The 24828-nt window shown below is 38.0% G+C and overlaps 1 protein-coding gene across 1 annotated transcript; it reads left to right on the forward strand.

Moving 5' to 3' along the window:
• Window positions 1-4904: 4904 nt before the first annotated feature.
• Window positions 4905-23526, forward strand: LOC121431822 (set1/Ash2 histone methyltransferase complex subunit ASH2-like). The gene is made up of 15 exons (XM_041629574.1): window positions 4905-4987; window positions 6002-6419; window positions 7098-7312; window positions 8317-8409; window positions 8918-9006; window positions 9980-10167; window positions 11243-11335; window positions 12158-12257; window positions 12878-12977; window positions 13693-13904; window positions 17681-17848; window positions 18382-18575; window positions 19105-19197; window positions 22051-22149; window positions 22801-23526. Exons 1-15 carry the CDS (start codon window positions 4968-4970, stop codon window positions 22978-22980), a joined length of 2262 nt encoding a protein of 753 aa, XP_041485508.1. The 5' UTR covers window positions 4905-4967; the 3' UTR covers window positions 22981-23526.
• Window positions 23527-24828: the final 1302 nt, after the last annotated feature.

A 24828-nucleotide genomic window follows, 5' to 3' on the forward strand; every position in this document is an offset into this window, starting at 1 on the left:
TCAATGGCCAGGGGGGGTGTGGCAAGAGCCAAAAATTTCCCGGTCATATCATGCACAGGTGTAAGAAGGCGACGATTTTGAGAGGGCCAGATATTGCGTATCGGGCAGAATTTATCTTTAAAAAAATAAGTTGCGAGCAAGCAAAATTTTTGTCATTTTTAATACAAAAATCCAATTTCGTGATAGATTTTGACATGATATTTTCCATTCATTTTTGTGGTCAGTACTCCACTGTGAATAGGATTATTTGCGGCAGTAGCGTGCGTGATAGAGTAAAAAAAAGATGGGCGCATGTGCTAAAAAGCTGCTTAATATAAGTCCCGAGCGAGCGAAGCGAGCGAGAAAAAAAATCACCTTTCATGAGAATCTAACTTTGAGATATTTTTTGACATTATATTCAGTAAATAAAATCATATCCTACACATTACCTTTTCTTTTGCTTTTCTTTCCTCCTTTTTTTTTCTTTGTTGTAGAATTTTTGGGGACCATGGCCCAACCCTTCCATATTCATATACGGCATTGCTATGCGGTCGGGGTCCGGGGCAGAGCCCTCGGAACTTCTTGATATCACAGCCATTTAGACCTCGCCGATTGCCGCTATTTTTTAATAAAATCGCGGGTATAATATAGCTTTTACACAAAACATTTATTCAACTCAGTTGAACCAAATATTTTGAGGAGGCAAAACATAGCAATGTGGGAAAATTGGTAAAAAGTCGCAAAAAATTGCCTAATGAAATTAAATTTTGTGATAGATTTTCCATTTTATTTAATTCTTTTTCCTTTCCTTTTCCTTTTCCTCCTTTCCTTTTCCCCTTTCTTTCCCCTTTCCCTTTCTTTCTCCCTCCCTTTTCCTTTTTCCCGTTTTTTTTATTTTCCCGGTGAAATCCGCCAGGGGGCAGCTTGCCCCCCCACCTGTTATGCCACTGTCTATAATAATAATAATAATATTCCGCATTTATATAGCGCTTGATACATCGGAACGACGTCTCTAAGCGCTTTACAGACATATAGAAGGTGAATGATCAATCCTCTTTTTATTAAAAAAAATACAGTCAGTAGTAGCCTTCTAAATTGCCTCGTTATCAAATTACACTGACATCATGTACCCTCTGTAGTAAATAGTCGGGGGCCGCGAAACGGTTTTGAAAGTGGGGGGGGGGGGGCTGACCATGCAAAAAATCACAATCAGATGGTAATTTTTACGTTTTTGTACACGGTTTTGGAAAGTGCGGGGACTGAAGCCCCCAGCCCCCCCCCCCCGTTCCGCGACCCCTGGTAGTTTCGAATTCTGTATAGCAGCCTATGGGAGCTAGCTAATTATAACTTAGGGACTCGTCTCGTCTCCCCCGAGTAACAGAACAAAAATATCAGGAATTCGCTGTACATGTCATCAACAATAATATCATCATGATCACCACCATCATCAAATATGAATACCCATGATTTCGAAAGGACAAATTAAACACAATCATGCAAGCGTGGGTGGGGGGGGTCTGGGTCGTGGGGTCATATGTGCCCCTTGTTTGTCCAAAAATGAAGATTGTGGCATATGCCGAAGGGGCAATGGGTTGCAGCTAATTTGCTTGTGGGAGGGGATGGGGTGGGAGTCACTGCCATTGGAAAGGAATTTAAAAAAAAGAGAAAATATGAGGTGTTTTCGCAGGTAGGTGCTGAACAAAGACTTTAAAGATGGGGAAAAGACCCCCCCTCACATTAATTGGTCTATAAAATGCACAAATCTGAGACATCTGCACCAAAATCCACGTTCAGGATGTGCAAATCTGGACATATCGGGAGACATCTGCATAAAAATCTGGGTTTAAAAGTGTCCAATAGCCGGCCTGCCCTTGAATCCATGGAGAGAGTTTCATGAAAGGACTTGTCGGACGTTTTATCCGACAAGTTCTGTTTTATCCGACAGTTACCATAGGAACAGTGCTTATCAGCCAATCAAAATCACGAAAAGTCGTCAGATCTGACAACTTGTCGGACGAAAATGTTGATGAAACGCCCCCCTGATTAAGGTGCTTTTGTTTTCAGGACGATCAGGCTCACGGATGCTGTCCCCTCTTCAAGGGTCGGACCCCCCCCCTCCCTCCGGGACAGTAAGCTTTGGCGTTGTCATGGTAATATGAGTCAAAGTTTACTTTGGCTTTTTTTTTATTTAGTTTATTTTTCATGGGGGCGGGGGCCTTCATGCTCTTTTTTTTTATTTAGGGTTAGCTTCCATCAGTCTTTCTTTTTTATTATAACTTTCATTCAATTTCATTAATCATATGAGATACGATATTTTGGGGGTGAATTTCCATATCAACTGGCTGAATTGTATATGTGTATATGAACGCCATATTCCCATTAAAAATAGGCCTACATGCTGTGACTTTCAAGGGGAGGGGGCACACTTGTGTCAGAACGCCATATATTTACACTAAAAATTTTGATTATGGCTCTCACGGGCCGGATGTGGGGAGGTGCCCCCCCCCCCGATCCTCCACTGGCACCACTCATTCGTTGACCAAAACCAACTGGGGCCTGTTTCATGATGAGGTGAGCGATACACGTCCAAGGACCATTCTTTCGAGATAGCAAAATTAATTGGCGACAAATCAGCGCTTTCGTTTTCACGAAGGCAATTCTTATTTGTCTTCCAAGTCCGCGACATTGTTTGATATCGATAGTATCGGAAAAATATTTAGGCTTAAGGAATGACGAATTTTCATAAAATCACATATATTTCAATAATGGCGATCAAATAAGTTTTCATTTCTAGAATGGATGTATGGAGCAGCCTTTACTATGTTAAAGGAGAAACATCAGCTTCTCCGGGCTGAAGATCAATAAATAGAGTAAAATTCACAAAATGCTGAAAATTTGATCAAAATCGGATAACAAATAACGAAATTATTGAATTTTTGAGATTTGCATCATTCCAGTGAAACATTTCTGGGCCTGTCTTCATCATTAATATTCATTATGTGGGCTGATGATGTCATATCCGCACTTGTTCTTTTGTATTTCATTATATTTTAGGTTGGTTCAAGAATTAAAGCAATTGGATTGACAACTGATTAAGTGCATTAGTTATTTTTTCTGCAACCAATATGTCATCATAATGGAGACACATAATTTACACATTTATGAAAAATGAAACGATTATGATTTCATGTAATAACATGAGAAAATTAAAGTGGGTCAGCCCACCTAATGAATATTCATGAAGACATGCCTAGAACTGTTTCACCAGAATGATGCAAATCTTTAAAATTCAAGAACTTCGTTATTTGTTATCCGGTTTTGATGATATATATAACTGATATAAAATGGATATTTTCATTCCTTATCTAGAACACATGCCCTCTTAAGGACACCAGAGACGGCTTGGAAAAATTTTAATTGAATAAGTAATTTCAACATTATATTATTTCAGTACTATAAATTTTATTGAATGATAACTGCAAATTATGCTTTAAATGTTATTTGTTGAGGTAAAAATAGTGTTTGAAATGAGTAGAAAAAAAAATCGATGTGTCTGACTGGCTGCACCAAAGCGAATTTCGTCAGGTAATTTTGTTGCCGCGATGGCACCTCAGAACACCAATCCAACATTTTCAGTGACTAAAAGCTCTCACACCGGCCCCCGATTTATATTAAAAACAAAACAACAACAAGGCTTTAGTTATTACCAACTAAAAAAAAACAAAGTGGGGGAAGTGCCAGGCAAGCTGATGATAAATACTTGCTTAAATTTGAAGTATTGTTGCTTATACTCAAATGCATTTGGATGGAAAGCCTATAAATGAGAATTAATGAGCAAACACAACCGCATCATAGAGGGGAAAAATTCAGATAAAAGCTAGCACACAATAAATTTATAATTCCGAATGTTTTCCAAATAGGCCTATATATTATAAGATATTATCATTACATACCTATTCGTTTGGAATGTTTGACATTTTTATAATATCTCTCCAACGTTCACAAGAAAGCAAAGAAAAATAAACGATTTAATCGTGTTTAGTAAATTTTGTATTATTATTATTATTTTTTTTTGCTGAAGGCGTTATTAATTGTCTTTACCACACATACCGTAGTATTTTCTATTCGTTTTCATAACCTTTAACTATGCTGGTCAGAGAGATTAAAACCCATTTCGATATTACAAGTTTGGTTAAAAATCTTAGGGTTGGAGAAAAAATAAAGGGTAACATCATTGAAGAGACAACAAACACTCGCGAGATCGATACAGGTGCCAGTCATGTAACTCTCTATGGTGCCAGTTTGGTTAGTCTGCAGGCACAGACCCTGATGGAACTTTGATCAACAAGTGTGCCTCCACGCAAAGACTAGCACATAAAAAAACATAGAAAAAACTTGCTGTTCTGAGCGAGAGGGTCTTCAGTACATACACACAAGGCAGGAGTAGGATGCATTGGCGGCGGAAGCCAAAAATTTTCGGAGGGGACAACCAAAAAATTTTTGACAAGCAAAAAAAAAAAAAAAAGGTTCTCAACCCAAAAATTTTAGGGGGGACGTAGGAAAATAAATTGACAAGCAACCGTCCCCCCTCTCCTCAAATTTAGGGGGGGGACACGTCCCCCCCCCCCCGCTCCCGGCCCCGCTTCCGCCGCCTATGGCAGGATGCACATTTTTAGACCCTTAACTCGAGTGAAGGTTTTGCCCAGCAGACTAGGTCTAGGAGCCAGTCGACAGTCGCGTGCCAGAAGCACTGATCTCTCAGTGGCCAGAAGTCGATGTGGAAATAAAACTTACAATGTAGGCTTGTTACTTTTGTCAGGTTTTGATTAGGCCTACAAAGAAAAAAAAAACATGAAATTTAAATATCTAGCTACATTTATTCTATATTGAATAATAATTAGTTAATGAATTACATTCATAAAAAAATGTTTATAATTAAAGAAAATTAATAAAAATAATAAACAGTGAAAGAGGCTCTCTTCAATGCCATGGCGGAAAACAAAGAAAGGTTTGTAAATGATTTGTCTTATTTTGTTACATTTCTCTGCTACTATGTGAATATTGTTTTTGAAATACCAATTAAGAGTAATTCAGTAAACGATTTCGGATGACAAATTTTCAATAATTTTATACTAGATGCATAATAATAGCTGACAAAAGAATGTGTCAACATTTTCTCAGTCCGACCTGTGTTAAAATTTGTTTGTTCTATCCCGAGTGCTTGGAAATCGGTGTTTGTTTGCGGGACGGCTGAGCTGTGATTGTGTGAATCAATTCAGGTCTTGACACTAACCCTTTTTCTACTGGGCCAACCTGCCCATGTCGCACCAGTAGTCAGTAGATAACCATTTTTTCAATTTTTTACGGGTATGAAGTCTGGAGGCGGAGTGGTCAGTGGACCGCAGCCGCGACCGAACCCAAAAATGCCAAGACAAAACTTAAATTCAAAGACAGAGTAGATTTAAACTTACTCTGGTCCTCAAAATACCAAATAAAGAAAAACATAAAAAACTTAAGTAGGTCTACTTGAATTGAAGTCTTTATTTTTGCTTGTCTCCCCCCCCCATCCAAAAAAAACCCAAAACAGCAGTACACACACACAACAGTCAACATAATTCATGTCTTTATGAGAGCCATTTCTCAATTTTAGAGAAACATTTTTAAGATGCCAGAGCCTTTCTAAAAGAGGAGAAAATATGTGTATTACTAGTATTAGGTTGATATATTTTAACATACCTTGTTATGGGCGTAATGTTTTAAAATTTTACTGGTAATGTTGGACCTGTAAATCTGGCTTTTTCTGAAAATTTAATGGCCCAACATCGATTTCTACCGGTCTGGGACTGTTGGACCGGTGCCAGTGTCGCGCACTGTATTATTTATTATGTGGATGGACTTATCTTCAAGTTTTTCTTGAGAAGTGTGGTTATAAAAATGTTGAGACTTTACTCTCTGCATCTTGCTCAGTAATAAAGCTTTAATGTTCTTATGTTTCAGTTTGCATCTTTTTCTTTGTTTTAAGTATTAGTGATTCGGTGCCAGATGCGCCACTTGCATCGCCAGGGCAGCAACCTCAGTCTGAGCAAAAAATGGAAAAGCCGGATGGTTCTAAAGAACCTGCAGCTGCTTCGAAAGAACCTACACCCGCTGTAGCAGAGAGAGAGAGTGAAGCAATGGAGACGGAGACAGAAGTCAAGGAAGATGCTGAGGAGAAACCTCCTGAAGAAACTCCCAAGAAAGATGAGAAGGAGGAGCAAGGGGCTGTACCGTCTGACCAGCCAAAGGAACCGAGTGAGGGAGAAGGGTCAGCAGTAACAGCACCGCCCGAAGCACCACCAGAACCGCAAGCACCACAAGTAACTGAAGGAGATGGGAATGCAGAGGCAGATGCTCCTGAAGAACCAATGGAGGTCACGGAGAGTGAGGCTGTGGAGGTCCAGGTGAGTTTCATAGAGTGAGGGAAAATTAGGGGTTGTTACCCAAGAGCTGAGTTGTTTGAGGGGAATAATGCATCATCACCTGTGCATGTTTGTGCTTGACCATGACTGTATGCCCCACCTAATTCTTAGTAAAACATCCCCAAGAATAAGGTGGTGATTTTTGTATCAATATTGAATTTGATGGAGCAGTCATTCATCTCTCCTCTACCTCTTTCCCCTCTTTCTTTTTCTGCATTTCCTTTTTCTTTCTCATCTTTCCTTGTCTCAACATCCATCTCTTTTTCTCCCAATCTTCATCGTTCTCTTTTCCGCAGTCACCACCGCCTTCCTCCTCCTCTTCCCCTTTTCTCTCTAAAAGTTTCCCTTCTCTCAGCTCCTCCTCATCATTCCCCTACTTTTCTCTCATTATAGCAATTACTATTATTAACAGTGTTATTATTTTCACTATTGTTTTCTTTTCTTTATCATCTTTCCTTTTCTCCATCTCCTATTTTTCCTCCTCATCCTCATTCCCTTCTCCCCATCACTTACCCTTCTTTCTTCTTCCTCCCTTTTTCCTTTCTTATTTCCCCCTATCTCTTCTTCCTTCATATTTTGCTTCTCATTTCCTTATTTTTTATCATTATAATAATTACTATTATTGACAGTGTTATTATTTTCATTATCATTATTGTGAAGGAGACAGTGGAGACAAGTGTCCTGGAAACAACAACAACAGTGACAGCAGCTGAGGTTGAGCCATTGCCTGTGCAGGAGGAACCGTCTGTGGTTGAGGATGTTATGATGGAGGTGGAGAACAAGGAGAACATCTCGGATAATGTTACAGTCTCCTCCCAGGACAGCGGGGATAAGACGGACACCGAAAAGATGGAGCCCTCTGGAGACTGCTATTGGTAAGTATTCAATTTATATGAGTGCGATCCTTCCAAATATTACACGAGGGTGCAAGTTGAAAGAATCTATTCAACGATGCAAAGTGGAGGTGACTAGATTGCTCCAACTTGTGTAATATTCGAATGGTCACACAAATGAGCATTGAATATTTGTTATACACCACATGATTTGTAGATCTAGTCTCACTAGACCAAATGACCAAATAGATCAAACGTTAGGCCTATGGAGGAATAGGACTAGATCTAGTAGAAGTATAGATCTACTCTGGCCTAACTTTAATTGGTACGCATGGTCATTGAGTTTGGGATCTATTGCTTTGCTGGCTCTCTTGGCATCTGTAGGCGTCTATTACACGTCTGTATCATGCATTGGCGTGGTACAGCTGATTCCTCTGAATGTCATGTGATGCACATTCATCCAATCAACTGTGGAGAATCTGTGTGTGTTGCATAATACATTCTAACCTCCACAGCCACCTGTACCGAAAGATCAACTGTCTATAAAGACCACTCATTTGGTTTCCCTTGAATAGAATTTCCAATGAGTCTCCAGTGCTGTATCTGGGGCCCGTTTCATAAAGCTGTTCGTAAGTTACGAATGACTTTACGCATGACTGGTGACCCTTTCTTCTGCTATATGATATATCCCTATGTAGCTGACTTATGTATAAGAACATGTTCCAGTTCGTAAAGTTGTGCGTAACTTTACGAACAGCTTTATGAAACACCACCCTGGTGGTCTCCGGAGACAATCCATAATGTTTTGGAAATTTAAAGTATCTGAAGAGAAAGTATTTATGAAAATTAATAGGCCATTATCAATACATGAAAAGTTGGTGAATTGACATTTACACAATTATTCATGCATTGATGCAGGCCTACAAAAGGTTGTTATTTAACTGTTCAGCTAGTGTATATTTATAATAGACTTTGTACACAGACCACCCAGTTCCAGTAGCCAATGGGTTAACTTATTTTTTCCAATTGTATTTCTTCATCCTCAGTGGCGAAGGGAGAAGTTATGAAGACGTTGAACTCCAGTGTAACCAATGTTTTAAATGGTTTCACAAGGCTTGCATCAAGACTGTCAGTGTTGCGTAAGTATCTCATATCTTTCATTTTTGCAATTCTATTATTTTCATTGTAGTAACTTATTATTTCTTTGTAATGACTATTATCTTGTTTTTCTTTTAAGAGATTAACTGATTTTCATAATTCCATCTTTTTTGAAGACCAACTGACTCTCTTGGTTTATTACATAGAACCTGTCAACTGTCCCTTTTTCATCAGTTTACTTTCATAGGTAATAAGGAATAAAGCTTTCAGATATAAAGTAGACTGACTGAATTTCTCTATTTTCTGAAGGTCAAATCATTTTTTTTAATCATTACAAAGAACTTTGCTTGGCGACTTGTTGGTTTTGAGCTTGGTCCTCATATTTTATTTTGATAATTATTTTTTAACTCTTGACTTGCCAAATGAATTGCAGCTTTATGAGATTATGCGTAATACTACGTGCTACTTAGTTTAACATCAGCATGGTTACGAGTTTGAAAATTGGATTGAGTTTGAATGACGTATTTGTGACTTTTCAATTATTTGCAGGAACACTGTTCCCTTTATGACTACCTACACATTCTGTTGCAAGAATTGCAATGTCAGCAAACTGGAAACTTTCAGCAGAAAAGTTGCAAGTAAGTACAACAAAAGCCAGTCAATTTAAAAACATGATAATAAGCTGATCCATATTCAAGATCACATTAGACACCAAACAATATAGTCATCCTGGGTTTTTTTTTTACGGTGAATGGTTGGGATTTATTGTCAAAGACTGGTTGACCATTAAAACAAAGAAATTCATTGTCAATTGAGAGAGACGATGAATGCCAACCTTTTTTTTGGCCTATATTTCGTTATCTACATCAATAAATCACAACTTTGGTATGATACTATGTTTCTAAACATTTAGTTTACCAAGTATAGCTATGAAAATAATAGTACTGAGCAGGATTTTCAATTTTCTTGCTTGAATTTATTGGCCCATAATGTCATTTTTTGTTTATTTGTGGCTCTATATATCTCCACTGCTGAATTGCAGGGAAGTAAAGTAGAAATTACAAACAGAAGTCTTATGCACAATGCGGCATCTATCTAAAGAAAACTTGTTTGTGTTGCATTTCCACTTGTATAACTTTCTTCGCAATGTATATTAATATCACATCATGCAACCTTGATGTATAACTGTATATTTTGCTTTCTTATAATTGCATTCTGCAGTCCAAGCATTCAAAAGAAACTGATCTGATAGTGATAGTGCTGCATTATAAAGCAAATAGTGTTTAAAAGTAGAACATGGAAATAGAACAGTAAAACCTTTTTTTAAACACTCGCGCTTATGTGTTGCTATATCATAAAACAAATAAAGCACATGCTCTGCTCTGTGTATAAGTAAAACCAGTGTGAGCTTGGTTTCGTCAGATGGTGCAAAATGGGTTCTTGCCTAGTAAAAGCTCATGCACATGCAGCACCTATCTAAAGAATCTCATATGCACTGCATTTCTACTCATGCACTTAGTACTGTGCATTATTTGTATCATAAATTTTTAAAAAATTCTGCAACCCTGATGTATCACTGTAATTTCACATTCTTAATTATTCCATTCTTAGACTTCAAGGAGCTTTGCCAGTGTGCCCTTGCCAATCTCCAGGCCAAGCACAAGTCACTGGACCCTCCCAAGACCATGTTCTCGAAGGAAACTGATCTGATTCCGTTCATCGATACCCACTGGGAACAACTCACACCCATGCCCCGACGAACCACCATCACCTGGCACGGCACAATCGTCAAAGCTATGGTAACATTCTCTGAAATTGATTTACCGGTAGATAGTTTGAATAAAATTTGATCCAATGTGTACTTAATGTTCTTTAAGGTCACAGACAAGATTTATTAATATAGGGTGATATGGTAGCATAAAAAAGACGGAAGAACAGGAAATGGTATATTTTTCCCCTTGAATTTTTACTCCTTATTGAAGAGTATATAAAAGCAGTAAAGTCTTTATTTACATTTGTAGCCTGTTGTGATTCTATCAATGATTCCATAAATGTTATACATTATGATATTGCTTATTAATCCATTCCCTACTGGAACCGGATGGTCCCTATACAAAGCCTATTGGAGTTCAAGAATTCTATTGTCAACAGGTTAACCCATTGCCTACTGTAAGCAGATGCCCCCTGTACTGTGTGCAAAGCCTATGGGAATTACAGAATTTAGTAGTCAACAGGTTAACCCATTTCCTACTGGAACCAGATGGTCACATGTAAAGCCTTTGAGTGTTAAAGAATTCAGGTGGCAAAGGGTTAACACATTGCTTCGTGGAACCAGGTGGCCCCTTTGTAAAGCCTATAGGGTTCAACAGGTTAACTGTGATTTGTGATGGATCCAATGATGGGGGTAATAATTACACTGTACATGTACTTGTAAAGCACTTAGAAACACAAAGTATGAAGGTTTATTATCAATTGGGCTAATGCCTATTCGTCCAATTACCAACTCGTCTACTATCATTTGGTCTACCATCAGTTAGTCCACTATCCACATGGTCTATTTGCTATTTCGTCTAATAACCAGTTGGTCCAAAAGCCAATTAGTCCATATACTGTTTGGTCTTAATGAAAAAATTAGATGGATATTATACCAAATGGTCTTGAGACGAAATAGTCATAGACGAACTGGTGATTAGACAAAGTGATGATTGGACCAAATTGTTATTAGACGAAATGTTGATGGAATGGCATTAGACTAAATGAAGTTAGACCATGTGATGAGTGGATGAGTTGGCAATAGAAGAATTGGCAATTTACCAGTATGAAGCGCTATATAACTGCTATTATTATTATTTCTTTCTACGTGTTCCATGACAGATGAAAGACGATGATGTCTTTATCTGCAAGGAGAAGCCGGACAACCCTGCCGCTTCTGACGCAGAGTATCCCATCTTTGGACTGCTTGAACAGGTCAGAGTTCATTTCTGTCTATTGCGAATATGAGAGAACGATTCTGATTGGTTACTGTTCAGTGTTTTGAACGAAATCAGCATGCAACAATGATTTTGATAGACCAATGCCTTATACCGTTTATTGATTGATTGATTGCTAACTTTTGTGATACAGAACCCAGAATCTTCATTGTGAATTATTTTTTCCAGACAGTGGTGATGTTGCACGAAATTTGCAATCAATTGCAAAGTCTATTTAAGCAGCGTAATTTAAGTACACTTGAAAATTAAGCTACCTTGTATATTTGTAGCTTTCTTGTATATTTTCTCCACCTTGAGTATAAGTTTCTGAACTGAATTGGAAATTTTACTTAAATTTACTTGAGTTTGACATGAACGTGAATTCGACATGTACCTGAATTTCAATTTGGCAAGTTTTGTAATTCTGTATCTAATTTAAAAAGAGGAAAACATGACATTTTATGATTTTTTTTAGATATAAGCTACATATGGACTAAAGTAATTGTGGAATGTCCGAAGGTGTGCATAGGAAGGGAGGATAGCATTTCATTTGTGAATATCTTGGGAGTTTTTTTAATATTTCTTTTTTTATTATATTTTTTTATAATTTTAAGAAGAATTTTGAAAGATAGGTTATACTCTAAAATATAAGTTAGGAACTAGGTCCAATTCAAATAGTTGCACTTTTGTAGGGAACTTCAACTCTTTGATCTATGTTTTAAAGATGTCCGTATATAAAAGGAGGATAGCATATATCATTTTATATGTGAATCTATTGGAGTTTCCAGTAAATTCTTATTTTGATTTCATTTTTTTCTAGGATCTTTCAAAGATAACGCCTTACTCAGAATCCAAGTTAGGATCCAGTCTTAAAGTGGAATCACAGAAACTCAGCTCATCTCTTTCTAGTTCTCTCAATGGTGAGTAGTAGAATATTTGAATGTGAATTTACTTTTTAGCACCCAATCTGTGCATTTGAATTTATTTTAGTTATTGGGATGAAATTGCTTTATGAATTTGATGGGTTAAAATTTTGTCTCTATTTTTCTATGATTATTTGATTCTAATGACATTATATTCTTTGATTTATGATGATGATGCTTATGAATATTTACACTATATGAATGTGGTAAAGTCATTTGTTTATCTTTGTACTTAAAAAAATCATTATCCAGAGGTTTAACAGGCACACAAAGTCGAGTCTGGATCACCAAACTCTCAAACTGTATCATGTCATTTAATGAGCAATGACATAGTTACCGTGATGCGATTGTTTTACTTACCAATCGTTGTAAATGATGAACAGTCTCTTTGGAATGATATGTTCAAACAAACTAGTCTTTTTCCGGTATTGCAACTTTTTTTATGAATCAAATAAACCGACCCAGGCTTGGACTATATTCAATGTCCAGTAGCCTTTAGGCCCTTGCTAGGGTAGGAGGACTAATGACCAATAAATGGCAAGATTTCTTTTCTACTAATTCACTCATGCCACAAGAAGTTGAAGGAATATTTCTTGTTGTCTTGAATTGTTTTTCAGGTAGTTCCAATCTTGTGTCTTCTCAGAGGATAAGCAGGAGTGCGAAGAGGAAAGGGTTCGACAGCAACCAGGGAGTGACATCGAGTAAAAGGACAAGAAGGTTGGTCTGTTTGGCATTGAAGCATGCACCTGTAATCCAAGCTACCTAGGGGGGGGGACGGATAGATGCAGATGTTTGAGGATTGGGCCCAGGGCTCCGTAACACAAAGAATAGCAATCAATCGATAAATGAACTGACCAACCATGATCAACATTACACGCGCATTTGGCGCAGAATACTGACCAGGAACCAATCAGATGTGTTGTCTCATATTTGCTATTCATCGCTAATCTTTGTGTTACGGAGCCCAGGTTATGTCTTTTGGATGGTGATGTTAAAGGTTGTCACTAGGCGTAAATAATAATAATAATAGGCATTTATATAGAGCCATCTATCTAGAAATATTCTATTCCGAGGCACGATGTTATTAATATTATTACCCTGTCTTTAGCTCGAGCTGCCTTTCAGCGCTCAGGCATCAAGGAATTAATCCTTGAAATAATCATATCTGATTGATAAAATAATCATATTTGATTAATACAAATCTAAGAAAAATTACTCAGATACATGTAGTTCTCGATTGTGACATGCAGTAGCGTTCTCACGAAGTTAAAACATGTCTGAGAAATAAACTGATCCGTGTGTTTATGATTATTGCCGTATCACCAACATCATCATTGTCTTCATCATCATCATCATCACCACCACCACCATCATCATCATAACCATCACAAGTCTAATGGGCCCTAATCCAAACTTATTTCTCCATTTCCAGTGAAGTGCCTGCCTCTCAAAAGCTGCCAGCCCACGGTTACCCGTTGGAGCACCCGTTCAACAAGGATGGCTACCGGTATGTCCTGACGGAGCCCGACCCTCATGCCCCTAGCAGTGCCTTCGAGGAAGATCAGTGGATAGGCAAACCCATCCCAGCCCATCTTTACCGTATGGCTCTCAGCAAGGATGTTCTCTTGGCTCTTCACGACAGGGGTAAACAGAGGTCCCACCTAATGTTGTAACCCGCAAGTGAAAACCCGAACCGTACCGTCCCGTATAATCCAATAATTTGCAAGCGGGACCCGCTGACCCGTCGGGTTTTAACCCGCAAGTCAATTTATCTTTGAAAAATGAAAAACATTATTTCTGCAATCCCCACACTATACAGGCTCAAATCAGGAAAATATATGTCTACTACTACCTAGCCTAGAGTGAATTTACTTACAATTTGCAAATTCGCCTTTTATTCCGGAGAGAAAATGTTTTTTGGGTGACTTTGTACCACGAAATGGGTCCGCTCTGATCTCGAAATTGAAAGCATTACGCAATTAACGCCTCGGATCGGAGCTAGCGAGCCGCAGCTCAGCGCGCTAGCTAGCCCAGGCTGCCCAGCAAGGATCGGCAGACGGCAATGTTGTTTTTCAGTCCAGGTCGGTCGACACTGCGACTCACAACAATCATAATTACAATATTCAATTCTATGGGACCTCGTCTATAAAGTAATCAAAATTGCAATAAATACCTGGATAATGATACAGTCAATTTTTTCTTCTCGTTTATCTCTATATTATTTCCTTCTGTTTTTGTATTTCATTCGATAATATGGCCGCTAAAACTCGATGTTTAGTTTCCCGTCGCCGGCCTGCGTTATGAAATTTGGCCCGCGTTTGAAAATCAAATTCTGAAAATAAACTATTTGGATATCTAGATTCAAAACTGATTTAAAACATTAATATAAGCTTTTCAGTAACACAATTACTTGTATATCTTGTAAATACCTGTAAATCTTTTCTTTCTTTTTTTTTGTGAATGGAATGACGCTGCATGCTCAACCATACTTCGAGGGATGTTCGTGCAGGCTCCACTCAACAACCGTAGAAGTGGTGGAGCCTGCACGAACATCGCTCGAGGTAAGGTTGAGCTACCTCAATAAATCCCAAAGTCTAGTAACCTCGCGTTGGTGAGTTATTATACGGCCTAGTAACATCCAAAATAACTTATCTTATTTGCTAATTATAACTTAAAAATCATTTGTTTTATTTTTCCAGAGAATGAGGTAAATATCAGAAAAAAAATCATCAAAGCTCAATCTGTTACAAGGCCGACGGGAGGCTCACCCACGTACGCATTGGCGCTTGTGCTAGCTAGTCTGAGCTCTGTCTCTCTGCCAGAGCTCTGGGGGACAATTCGCTCTGCATGTAAAGGCCTCAATGATGGTGATTTTCTGCTTCAGACAGAGTTTATATTTCGGGTATATTTTTCAAAACTGCCAATGAAGTTTGATGATTTCTTCATTGTCATGTATATTTAAGTTATTAATGAGTTCATTCTCACCAAATTTAGACTCCCCCATAGAGAAAGACGATTTTCGTGGAGATCTGCGTTTTCAAAGAACTTCAGGAAAAGTAAGGGTATGTGGGCCTTTATTACATGGCCAAGTACTGGAATTAGATGGAGTAAAAATTAGATATTAAATTCATTTATATCAAGTTCAACTCACAGTCTCACCCACACAAACACACCCACATCCAAGATTCTAAGCATGAAAAAAACTTTAAAAATCATACAATGTTAAACAACAAGTAATAATTTAATAAGTGAACAGGTATTCCTCAAAATACAAAAACGTAGCATTTGAAAAGAGCTCCTGAAATATTACCAAAAAAATGAAAATGGAGCCCCCGAAAAAAATGATAAATTTTTCCCTGGCTTCAAGTTCCACAGAATAAAGTGCGTTAAAAGGTTACAAAAGGTCAAACTTTCATCTTCTGAAAAATAATGAATAATGAAATCGGTTCCTCATTATGAGCTGGAAAAAATGGGACGGGAAACTCAACATCGAGTTTCATTGGCCCATGCGGTTGCTTTTGACTGCGCTGCATGCACAGGCGCTGGCCTTTGAAAGAGCAACTCGATGTATTTATCATATTGAACTGTCTCAGACTCAGTCCTGTTCACTATTCACAAGACAAAAATACGCCAGCATTTTTTAAAAGGAAATATCTACGTCTCTAAAAGAATCTGCCACGTAAGAAGCACATGATCTTAACTCAATTTTCACTGTGAATGTTTTTATTATGCGTCGTTTATTCTCCCTTTTTTTCGCATGACGGTCTGCGGGTTTGAGATTGAACTCGGCCCGGCCCGCAACCCGCGATCGGAGGCATACCGGCAGGTTAACCCGTACCGCAACGGGTGCGGGTTACAACATTAGTCACACCTCTTCCCTTTTATTGCAGTATTGTTTACCATTTATGTATGAAAATACTGCAGGTTTCATATCATTCTGGCATATTACTAATCGCTGACTGCTCAAGTCATCATTATGCAGTGAGGTATAGTTTATCACAACTGTGATCTACATGTTTACATGCATCACTCACAAGACAAACATGATACAGAGATTGGCCATATTTATGCAAACAGTGATATATCAAATAAATTTTTATACGTAAAATTCTTCTTCATGAATGAAATTTTTCTGTTTGTTTCTGTTTATGGTAACTCCCGTAGGAACTCGGCTGGACAGCATTTTGCTGGTAAACACCAAGCTGGTATATAACCAATTACCTATGAAACATTTTACGTCTAGGTTAGTCAGTCATAATGTCTGACGTTATAGATGACAGATATCACTCTCGGGCCTTTTTATCAAAGTGGAGACAATGGCAGAGTTGGGATTCGAACTCACAACCTTGCAATTATGATCGTGAGTCCAATGCTCTAACCACTGCAAATGTGCTTTACATCTGACCTGGACGTGCACTGTGAAGGCTCCTTATTATTTTTCAAACGTATCCTTATTGTTGCCCTCCTTTTCTTGTTTTGATACCAATATACAATTTGATAATGTGTTAATTGTCAAGAATAAACTAATTTGAATTGCATGGCACAAGTGCACCAAGTAGGAATTGCGAGACCCCCACTCTACTGACTTATCCCAATACCAACTGAACTGTCATGTTTATACAAACATACCATGACACTCATTAGTACCCTTTTCAACTATGGATGTTCCGGAGTGTGAATAGTTTGAGCTTGTTCGGGGAATGAGTTATATATCCCTTCCTCCTGTATCATCACTTCAAATGAGAATATAGAAAAAAAAGTTCATAAATGATGAAAAATTCCATCTAACTTTTCGGGTGTGCTTATCACCTGGCAGGAAGCCCCGGGCAAGGTGCACCTGATGAGATGCTCACAATGGCTTGAACTACTATACATAATAATAATAGGTCCATTTATATAGCGCAGCTACTATGTGCATATACTCTACTGCGCTTTGATAATTGGTATCATATTATTACCCCGGCTGTAGCTGAGCCGCCATATTAATAGGCGCTAAAGCGTTCAAGGAAAAATCCTACCGGGTACCCATTCACCTCACCTGGGTCGAGTGCAGCACAATGTGGATAAATTTCTTGCTGAAGGAAATTACGCCATGGCTGGGATTCGAACCCACGACCCTCTGTTTCAAAGTCCGAAGACTTGGCAGTCCACGCATCTTGAGCTGGGTGGGTGTGCATATGGGGGGGTCGGAAAAACAAATTGTTCACTTTGTCCTTAAGGGAAAAATGGAATATGTGTGACTTCAGCAAACAAAATGAACTATATCATAGAAAACATTTTTCATATTAAAAACTATTTATTTTCTCCTTGTGTAGACTCTTAATGCAACAAACTTGAGACAAGAGATATAATATTAAGAAATATATCTAGTTGCCCAGCCAGGATTTTAAAGTTTTTATTTTATTTCAATCCTTTCTCAGCTCCACAATTGAAGATTTCCGAGGATCGTCTCACGGTCACCGGGGACAGAGGATACTGCATGGTGAGATCAACCCATGGTATCAAGAGAGGGTCATGGTACTTTGAGGTCACGGTGGATCAGATGCCTGAGGGTAGTGCTACAAGATTAGGGTGGTCTCAACCATTAGGTAAGTGGATGTGATCTTCATGTGAAAGACCTTATCCTTTATCGTAAGATTACATTTCATAGTTAGGGTGAGGCATGGTATTATGAGAGGGTCATTGTAACTCGAGGTCACAGCAGATATGATGCAGGAGGGTAGTGCTTACAAGATGAGGATGGTCTCAACCATGAGGCAAGCAGGTCTGATGATTTTAATGTGAAAGACTCTATCTTTACTGTAAGAGTTAGAATTGGCTTGAATGTACCCAGGCCCCAGAGCCACCAGGGCTCATTTATAACTGGGCACTATACATATGTACATGAATGATGATATTCTTGATGTGCTTCCGTGCAGTGTACAAATTATGAATCAAAACCATGTTATTAATTATGATACATTGCATCAGTAGATATAAATTACAAGGTACATTACAAGAAATCAGATTCATCTGATATATATGATTATTATTTTGAAACAGATGGTAGGTTTTTAGGACAAATTTTAATGAATGGAATGGACATTACATGTACCTTTTGAAATTTATTCTTATCGTTTAGGTAACTTGCAAGCTCCACTTGGCTACGACAAATTCTCGTACTCGTGGAGGAGTAGGAAGGGGACAAAGTTTCACGAGAGCCGAGGCAAGCACTACAGCGATGGTTACGGAGAGGGCGATACATTAGGCTTCTTTATTCAGCTACCAGAGAAAACAGAGAAAGATGAAATCATTCCTCCAACCTACAAAGACAGGGTAAGTTGATTAGAACAGCATCGTGGTCTAATGGTTCTAAATCTTGCCTGTTTATCAGCGAATTGTAGGTTTGAATATCTCAGCAATGACATTATTTTACTTCATTAAAAAATTCAGATGTGGTAAATTGGTATTGGCAGGAACATTTTTCCTTGATATTCTGGTGCATACAGTACAGCATATACATCAAGGTGAATAAACACTTTTAAGTATAATAATGCATGATGCCTTGGCAAATCAGAGCCACTTTATATTATGATCATATTGCTATTAAAGTATTAAATATTTCTATTTTGGGCACAGAAATTTGTCATTTCAACCTGTGTGTTCCTATTTCAGTGAAAACTAACTTTTCTGTAGCATTGAATATGAAATTAAAGAATGTTCAAATTTCTGGAAATTTCTTAGTAATTTGTTCCTCTTTCTTGACTGCCAGGGCTGGCAGCTATGGTTTCTTGAAGGTGGAAGTATCAAGCTTAAGCATAAGTTGATTCTGTTTTTCATTTTGCTTATCTTTGTTTTTGTTCAGGCCCTGATTAAATTTAAGAGTCATCTGTATTTTGAGGAGAAAGACCAGACATCCGAGGCGGAGAAAGCTCTCGTACCTACGACAGGCACAAAGGTAGGAATAGTAATGATAATAATCATAACATTTACTTCCCAGGATAGCTACTTAATAATTAAAATATTGTCTATTATTGAAGCATGAATGGAATGATTTATCTGAGTATTCAGTAGACCCTGCATGAGTCGACCTTCCACCAGTGTGTTGGCGCAGTTGGTAGAGTGTCCGTCTCACAACTGGGAGGTCGGGGGTTCAAACCCCGGCCGCATCAGACCAAAAGACGTTAAAAGATGGGAGTTACTGCTACCCTGTTTATTAAAGGGATAGAGTCTCGTCGATGTGGCGATGCACAGTGGCTGCCGGGCCCACGATCAATTGGGCAAAACAAATTTTCGGAGTATTTTCATTTCTGATGTCTATTTCGAACAATTAAAAATATATAATATGGATTTTCGTAAGTTGAATAACCATGCTACTCAAAGATTGATTTCAGACCAGGGACCAGTAACACAAAGGTTAGTGATTAATCACTAATTTGAAAGAAATATTCTGATTGGTTCCTAGTCAGTCTACTGAGCAAATATGCATGCAACGGTGATCTTATTTGGCCATTTCATTGAGGGATTAATATTGCTATTATTTTCTTACAGGGCCCAGAATATAATAATAATAAACAGTTCTGGTATAGCGCATATCACAATTATGAATAATGTCTCTATGCACTTCCAAAGGACTTGGATATTATTACCCCAGCTGTAGCTTGGCTGCAGTAAATACTGTGATTACAGCGCACATGCATTTCAAGGAATAAATTCCTGGCAGGTACCCATTCAACTAACCTGGGTTGAGTGCAGCACAATGTGGATAAATTTCTTGCTGAAGGAAATTATGCCATGGCTGGGATTCGAACCCACAACCCCCTGTTTCAAAGTCCGGAGACTAATCCACTGGGCCACAACGCTCCACATATATGCAATATGCAAATTGTGCTAATATTTCCAAGTCAAAATTCGCCAGGCCCCGTTTTACAAAGAGTTGCGATTGATCCAATCAATCTCAATTATATGGAAATCCATCAATGTCATAATTTTTTCTTTTGGAAATTTGCTCAATGTCCTTTGATAACTAAGAGAAGCTCATTGAATTGTCAAAAAAACGGTGAATGTATGAATATACGTAATTTCTAGAAAATGTTTTGAACAAACATATATTTCGATGTTGACATTGCTGGCTTTCCATATTTGTGATTGATTGGATCAATCGCAACTCTTTGTAAGACGGGCCCTTGATTTCTGTGGTCCCAAAGGATTCGATTTTGGCAGTGTCACCTGTATGTGAATGAACAGGTGAAATCATTTTCAATTTTCTGATAAAAGTGCATTTTGGTGATTTTGTATCCCATGACATTTTGGGGGAGCAGCACGCATGTGATGTCACAGGATTAATTCAAAATTACGCTTAATTGCAGGTTGACACAACATTTGCTCCTGCGACATTTGCTCTGGTGGGTGTTTCATAAAGCTGTTCGTAAAGTTACAAACGACTTTACGCATGACTGGAACATGTTCCTAGGTCATAATTCAATTACAGAGGGATATCACATAGCACAAGAAAGGATCACCAGTCGTGCGTAAAGTCATTCGTATCTTACAAACAGCTTTATGAAACACCCACCCGGTCTTGATATCTCAGTGGGCATAGTGTGAGAGTTAGGATTGTAATAGTGTGTGGGACAGAATAATGTGAAGATAAGGATAAGGGTTTATTTTAGTTTTGGAGGTTAGGTTTTATGTTTGTCCTAACATGCAGATTTTCCATCAGAGCAATTGTCGCCAAAAGTAAATGTCATGGAACCATTAGCAAGAATAATGATCATGTTATCAAGTGTAAAAAAAAAATCAGCCATGTGATCAGTCGCTAAGCTTTATTCAAGTTTTGTAATACCAAACCCAACTATGTTCTTCTGGTGCACCTATGCAGGTTGCTTCTCTCTACAATTGTTTGTTGCAAGGAATTTGCAATTGATTGCAAATCAATTTCAGGTCCCAAAATCGATTGAAACTCATGTTTTTCATCGCAAATTGGCAATTAGTCTGATGGTCTGCTTCTTGCATCAACAAATATAAATTATTTTGCTTTAGTTAAAATTGATCCATCACAGCATCCCCTATGTTGAATTGTGGATTTTCACAGTAATAATTAGTTGTTACTTTATCTAAGGTAATTTGCTATAATTTGTATGACATATTTTACGTTTAATGATTCATTCAAGATTCAAGATAATTTATTGTCATGCATAATAATACACAAAATTCGCTTTCGGGCATAAAGTTACAAACATGAATACAATAAACAATGGCATAAATAATACATTTAACGAACAATCATAACTGTTAAAATATGTATTGCACAACTGTACGAGAAGAAAAGAGAGAGAAGGTAAGGGGGGAATGAGATCATAGAGGATAGATGAGAAAAATAGAAGATAATAAAAGAAGAGAAGTCAGAGAGAAATAGGACAATGCAATTGTGCAACCTACACAGTACCAGTCACACATCTCAACACCCGTGTACCCGTCCTACCAGAGAACGATAGATTATCCAATGCTCTCTGACCGAAACAAGCAAACAGGTGTCAAGGACGTACGACTGGCACTGTACCTCCACCCTGCAACCCCCACACCAGGTGTAATAAGGTGTAATTTATGATTTAAGTAAGGTTTAATGTGTAATTTTTGTAAATTAGTAATTTAGTTTTTGTACAGCGCATAAAGAGTCTTTCAACTATCATGCGCTGTATTGAATTATTATTATTGTTATTATCATCATCTTTGGAGTGAAAGGCATAAAATAAATATGTCAGAAAGTGAGCCGCTCAATAATGTTAATTTTTGTCTGTCTTTTCTGCAGATCATCTTCTTTAAGAATGGGGAGAGCCTAGGTGTAGCGTATGAGAATGTTTATGAAGGAATTTACCATCCGGCAGTCTCTCTATATAAACAGAGCACTGTAAGTATATCTATTCACTTCAACCTTGGGGTGGGGGGGGGTCTTCAGATCTTGGCTGTGAAAGGTCGAAATAAGTAGAATTGTTTTCAGACATGTAACTGTATTAAGAGTGTATCTAATTTTATGCCTTTGCCCATTGTAGCTGGTGCGGGAGGCATTATGTTTTTCGGTGTCCATCTGTTTGTTTTGTTTTGTTCTCATGATAAATAAAGAGCCATTTGACAAATCAAGTTGGTTGTAGTAACTGTAAAGGGAGTGACAACGATCAGGGGCCCATTGCAGAAAGAGTTGCAATCAAACACAACTGTAAAAATCATGCGCAACTTGATTTTCAACCAATCAGCAACGCGCATTTTGGACTTACGACTGATTTTTTGACTTGCGACTGATTTTTTTACTTGCGTTTAAACGCAACTCTTTCTGCAACGGTCCCCTGATTAGTTTTGGGGGTAATGAGGTCAAAGGTTACAGGTCATTATTGGAAAATTTTAGAAGTTATTTGGGTCTCCCAGAAATCTAGCTACTTTTATTGAATAATGCAAATTAATGCATGTAATTCTTTAGATCAATTTGCTCAAATTAGGTGTATTTAGTGGAAAGCATTTCAAACATTGTTGTGTAAGATAAGAATAATTCATTATTCTCTTTCAGGTCACTGTGAATTTTGGGCCTGATTTCAAGTACCCACCCAAGTCCATCCCAGATCATCGACCTATCAGCGATTTGGCCTACCTATCGGCTGTGGAACAGACGATATCGGACATTCTGTTCATAGTGGAACATGAAAAGGACTATGAATTGGCTGCACGAGGCGTACTCATTGACATTTAACCCAATCGTTGCCGTAACATGGTTTTTCACATGTCAAGCCTATAGGAAAAATTGGAGTCAGCTGTCACCAGGTTATTTTAACAACTACCATTGATTGTGAAAAGTCAGGATAGAATTGGGAAGGATGTACAGTACTCATCATGTGATTGCCTGACATTGCATTCAACTGTAAGAGTGCATCTGATAACAGGGAACATTTCATCAACACTTTGTATGACAAGTGTCTGACCTGATATCTTGCCTTGAATTTGATTGGCTGAGCACTGTTACTATGGTAACTGTCAAATAAAACGTCCGACAAATCTTTTCATGAAACACTGACATAGCTCTAGCTGCACCCTTGGGCAATGAATATGGTCAAAGTTCCATTTATTATTGTTATTGAATAGACGTTTAATCTATCTTCCTATGCCTGAATGCTACACAAAATGATGCTTGGTTTCATTGCTATACCATGTAATATAATTTGCAAATTTATTTAACTGAATAACTGAATCTTAGCTTACAGCTGATGTAGGATGCTGAAGAAGGACGACATGAATGAACATAAGTGGCCTCTATCATAAATATAATTATGGTAACTTTTCCATTATATGGTAACTACCCGGTATCCTGGAAACCTTGAATGGCTGCTGAGCCCTGTTACCATGGTAAATACCATACTTGGAACTCTATGGCCAGAATTCACAAAGGTGGTTTTGAAAACCCACGGATGAGTCCATGGTTTATGCAGATTTCCTGTATAAATTACGCTTAATTTACCACGTATCGGGCGCATGTATAAAACATGTCCAATGCTGATGCACGCTTTTGTCACGGTGTGCCAAATTGACGCCTGTTACCATGGTTGGATACGCTATTTTATTCACGAGTCCACTGTATAAAGAGTGGACACATGAATAAAAACAGTGGACTCATGAATAAAATAGCGTTGATAACCACGTCAACAGGCGTCAATTTGCGCACTCTGACAACTGCGCGCATCAGGATAGGACATTTTTCATACATGCGCCCGATACGCGCTAAATTAAGCGTGAGTTATATAGGAAATCTGCATAAACCGTGGACTCAACCGTGGGTTTTCTAAACCACCTTTGTGAATTCGGGCCTATGAAACATGCCCCAGATTATGTTTCATTTTAATCAGAGCCTTGTTGCATAAAAGTTACCATATTGGTAACTTTGCCATCCATGGTAACTTGCTTGGAATCGTTGATTCTGATTGGCTGTTGATCAGTGTTACCTTGGTAGTTACCATTGGATGGCAAAGTTACCATAATAGTAACTTTTACGCAATGGGGCCTAGAACATACTTCCAAGTTCTTCCACATAGTCATTTATGTTTCAAAGTTTGTCAATATTTTCTACTCCTTATCAGTTATATTTGGAATGGAGGATTGAGCTCAATCATGATTTGAATTGATGATGTAAACTCTGGATAGCCCAAAACACCTAACTTTTCATTTCAAATGTACTTTATTATATGAATGACTTTGATCAGATGTTTTTCAGCTATTACAAATAACATGAAATGAATAACATGTTAGTTGTTACCATGTCAAGGTCAAAGGTCATATGGTATAATAAAACACTTAACAAAAAAAGAAATTGTTACAGAAATTTCATTTTTATTGACATCACTGTGATCCATACTCTTTTCAGCAATCCTTTGATTAGATTCCATAGTTATGGTTAAAGCAGAACATGATATGGGTCACGATGGTGAAACTTTGTATTTGGAGTCAACCTAGTTGAAAACTAAACACAGTATGTGGGCATTTTCTTAGAGATTTCGAAACTCATTTAAGTGTACTTGACCAGAGGTTATTTTCATTTACCCATGAGAGA

This window comes from Lytechinus variegatus, chromosome 18 (assembly GCF_018143015.1).
Source record: "Lytechinus variegatus isolate NC3 chromosome 18, Lvar_3.0, whole genome shotgun sequence".
In the NCBI taxonomy this organism is placed as follows: domain Eukaryota; kingdom Metazoa; phylum Echinodermata; class Echinoidea; order Temnopleuroida; family Toxopneustidae; genus Lytechinus; species Lytechinus variegatus.

Excerpts from the sequence above, each read along its gene's own strand:
- LOC121431822 (XM_041629574.1), top strand. The coding sequence starts at position 4,968 with ATGGCGGAAAACAAAGAAAG. Across the intron at positions 10,168-11,242 it reads GCACAATCGTCAAAGCTATG|ATGAAAGACGATGATGTCTT; the intron begins GTAACATTCTCT and ends GTTCCATGACAG. Across the intron at positions 19,198-22,050 it reads TACCTACGACAGGCACAAAG|ATCATCTTCTTTAAGAATGG; the intron begins GTAGGAATAGTA and ends TCTTTTCTGCAG.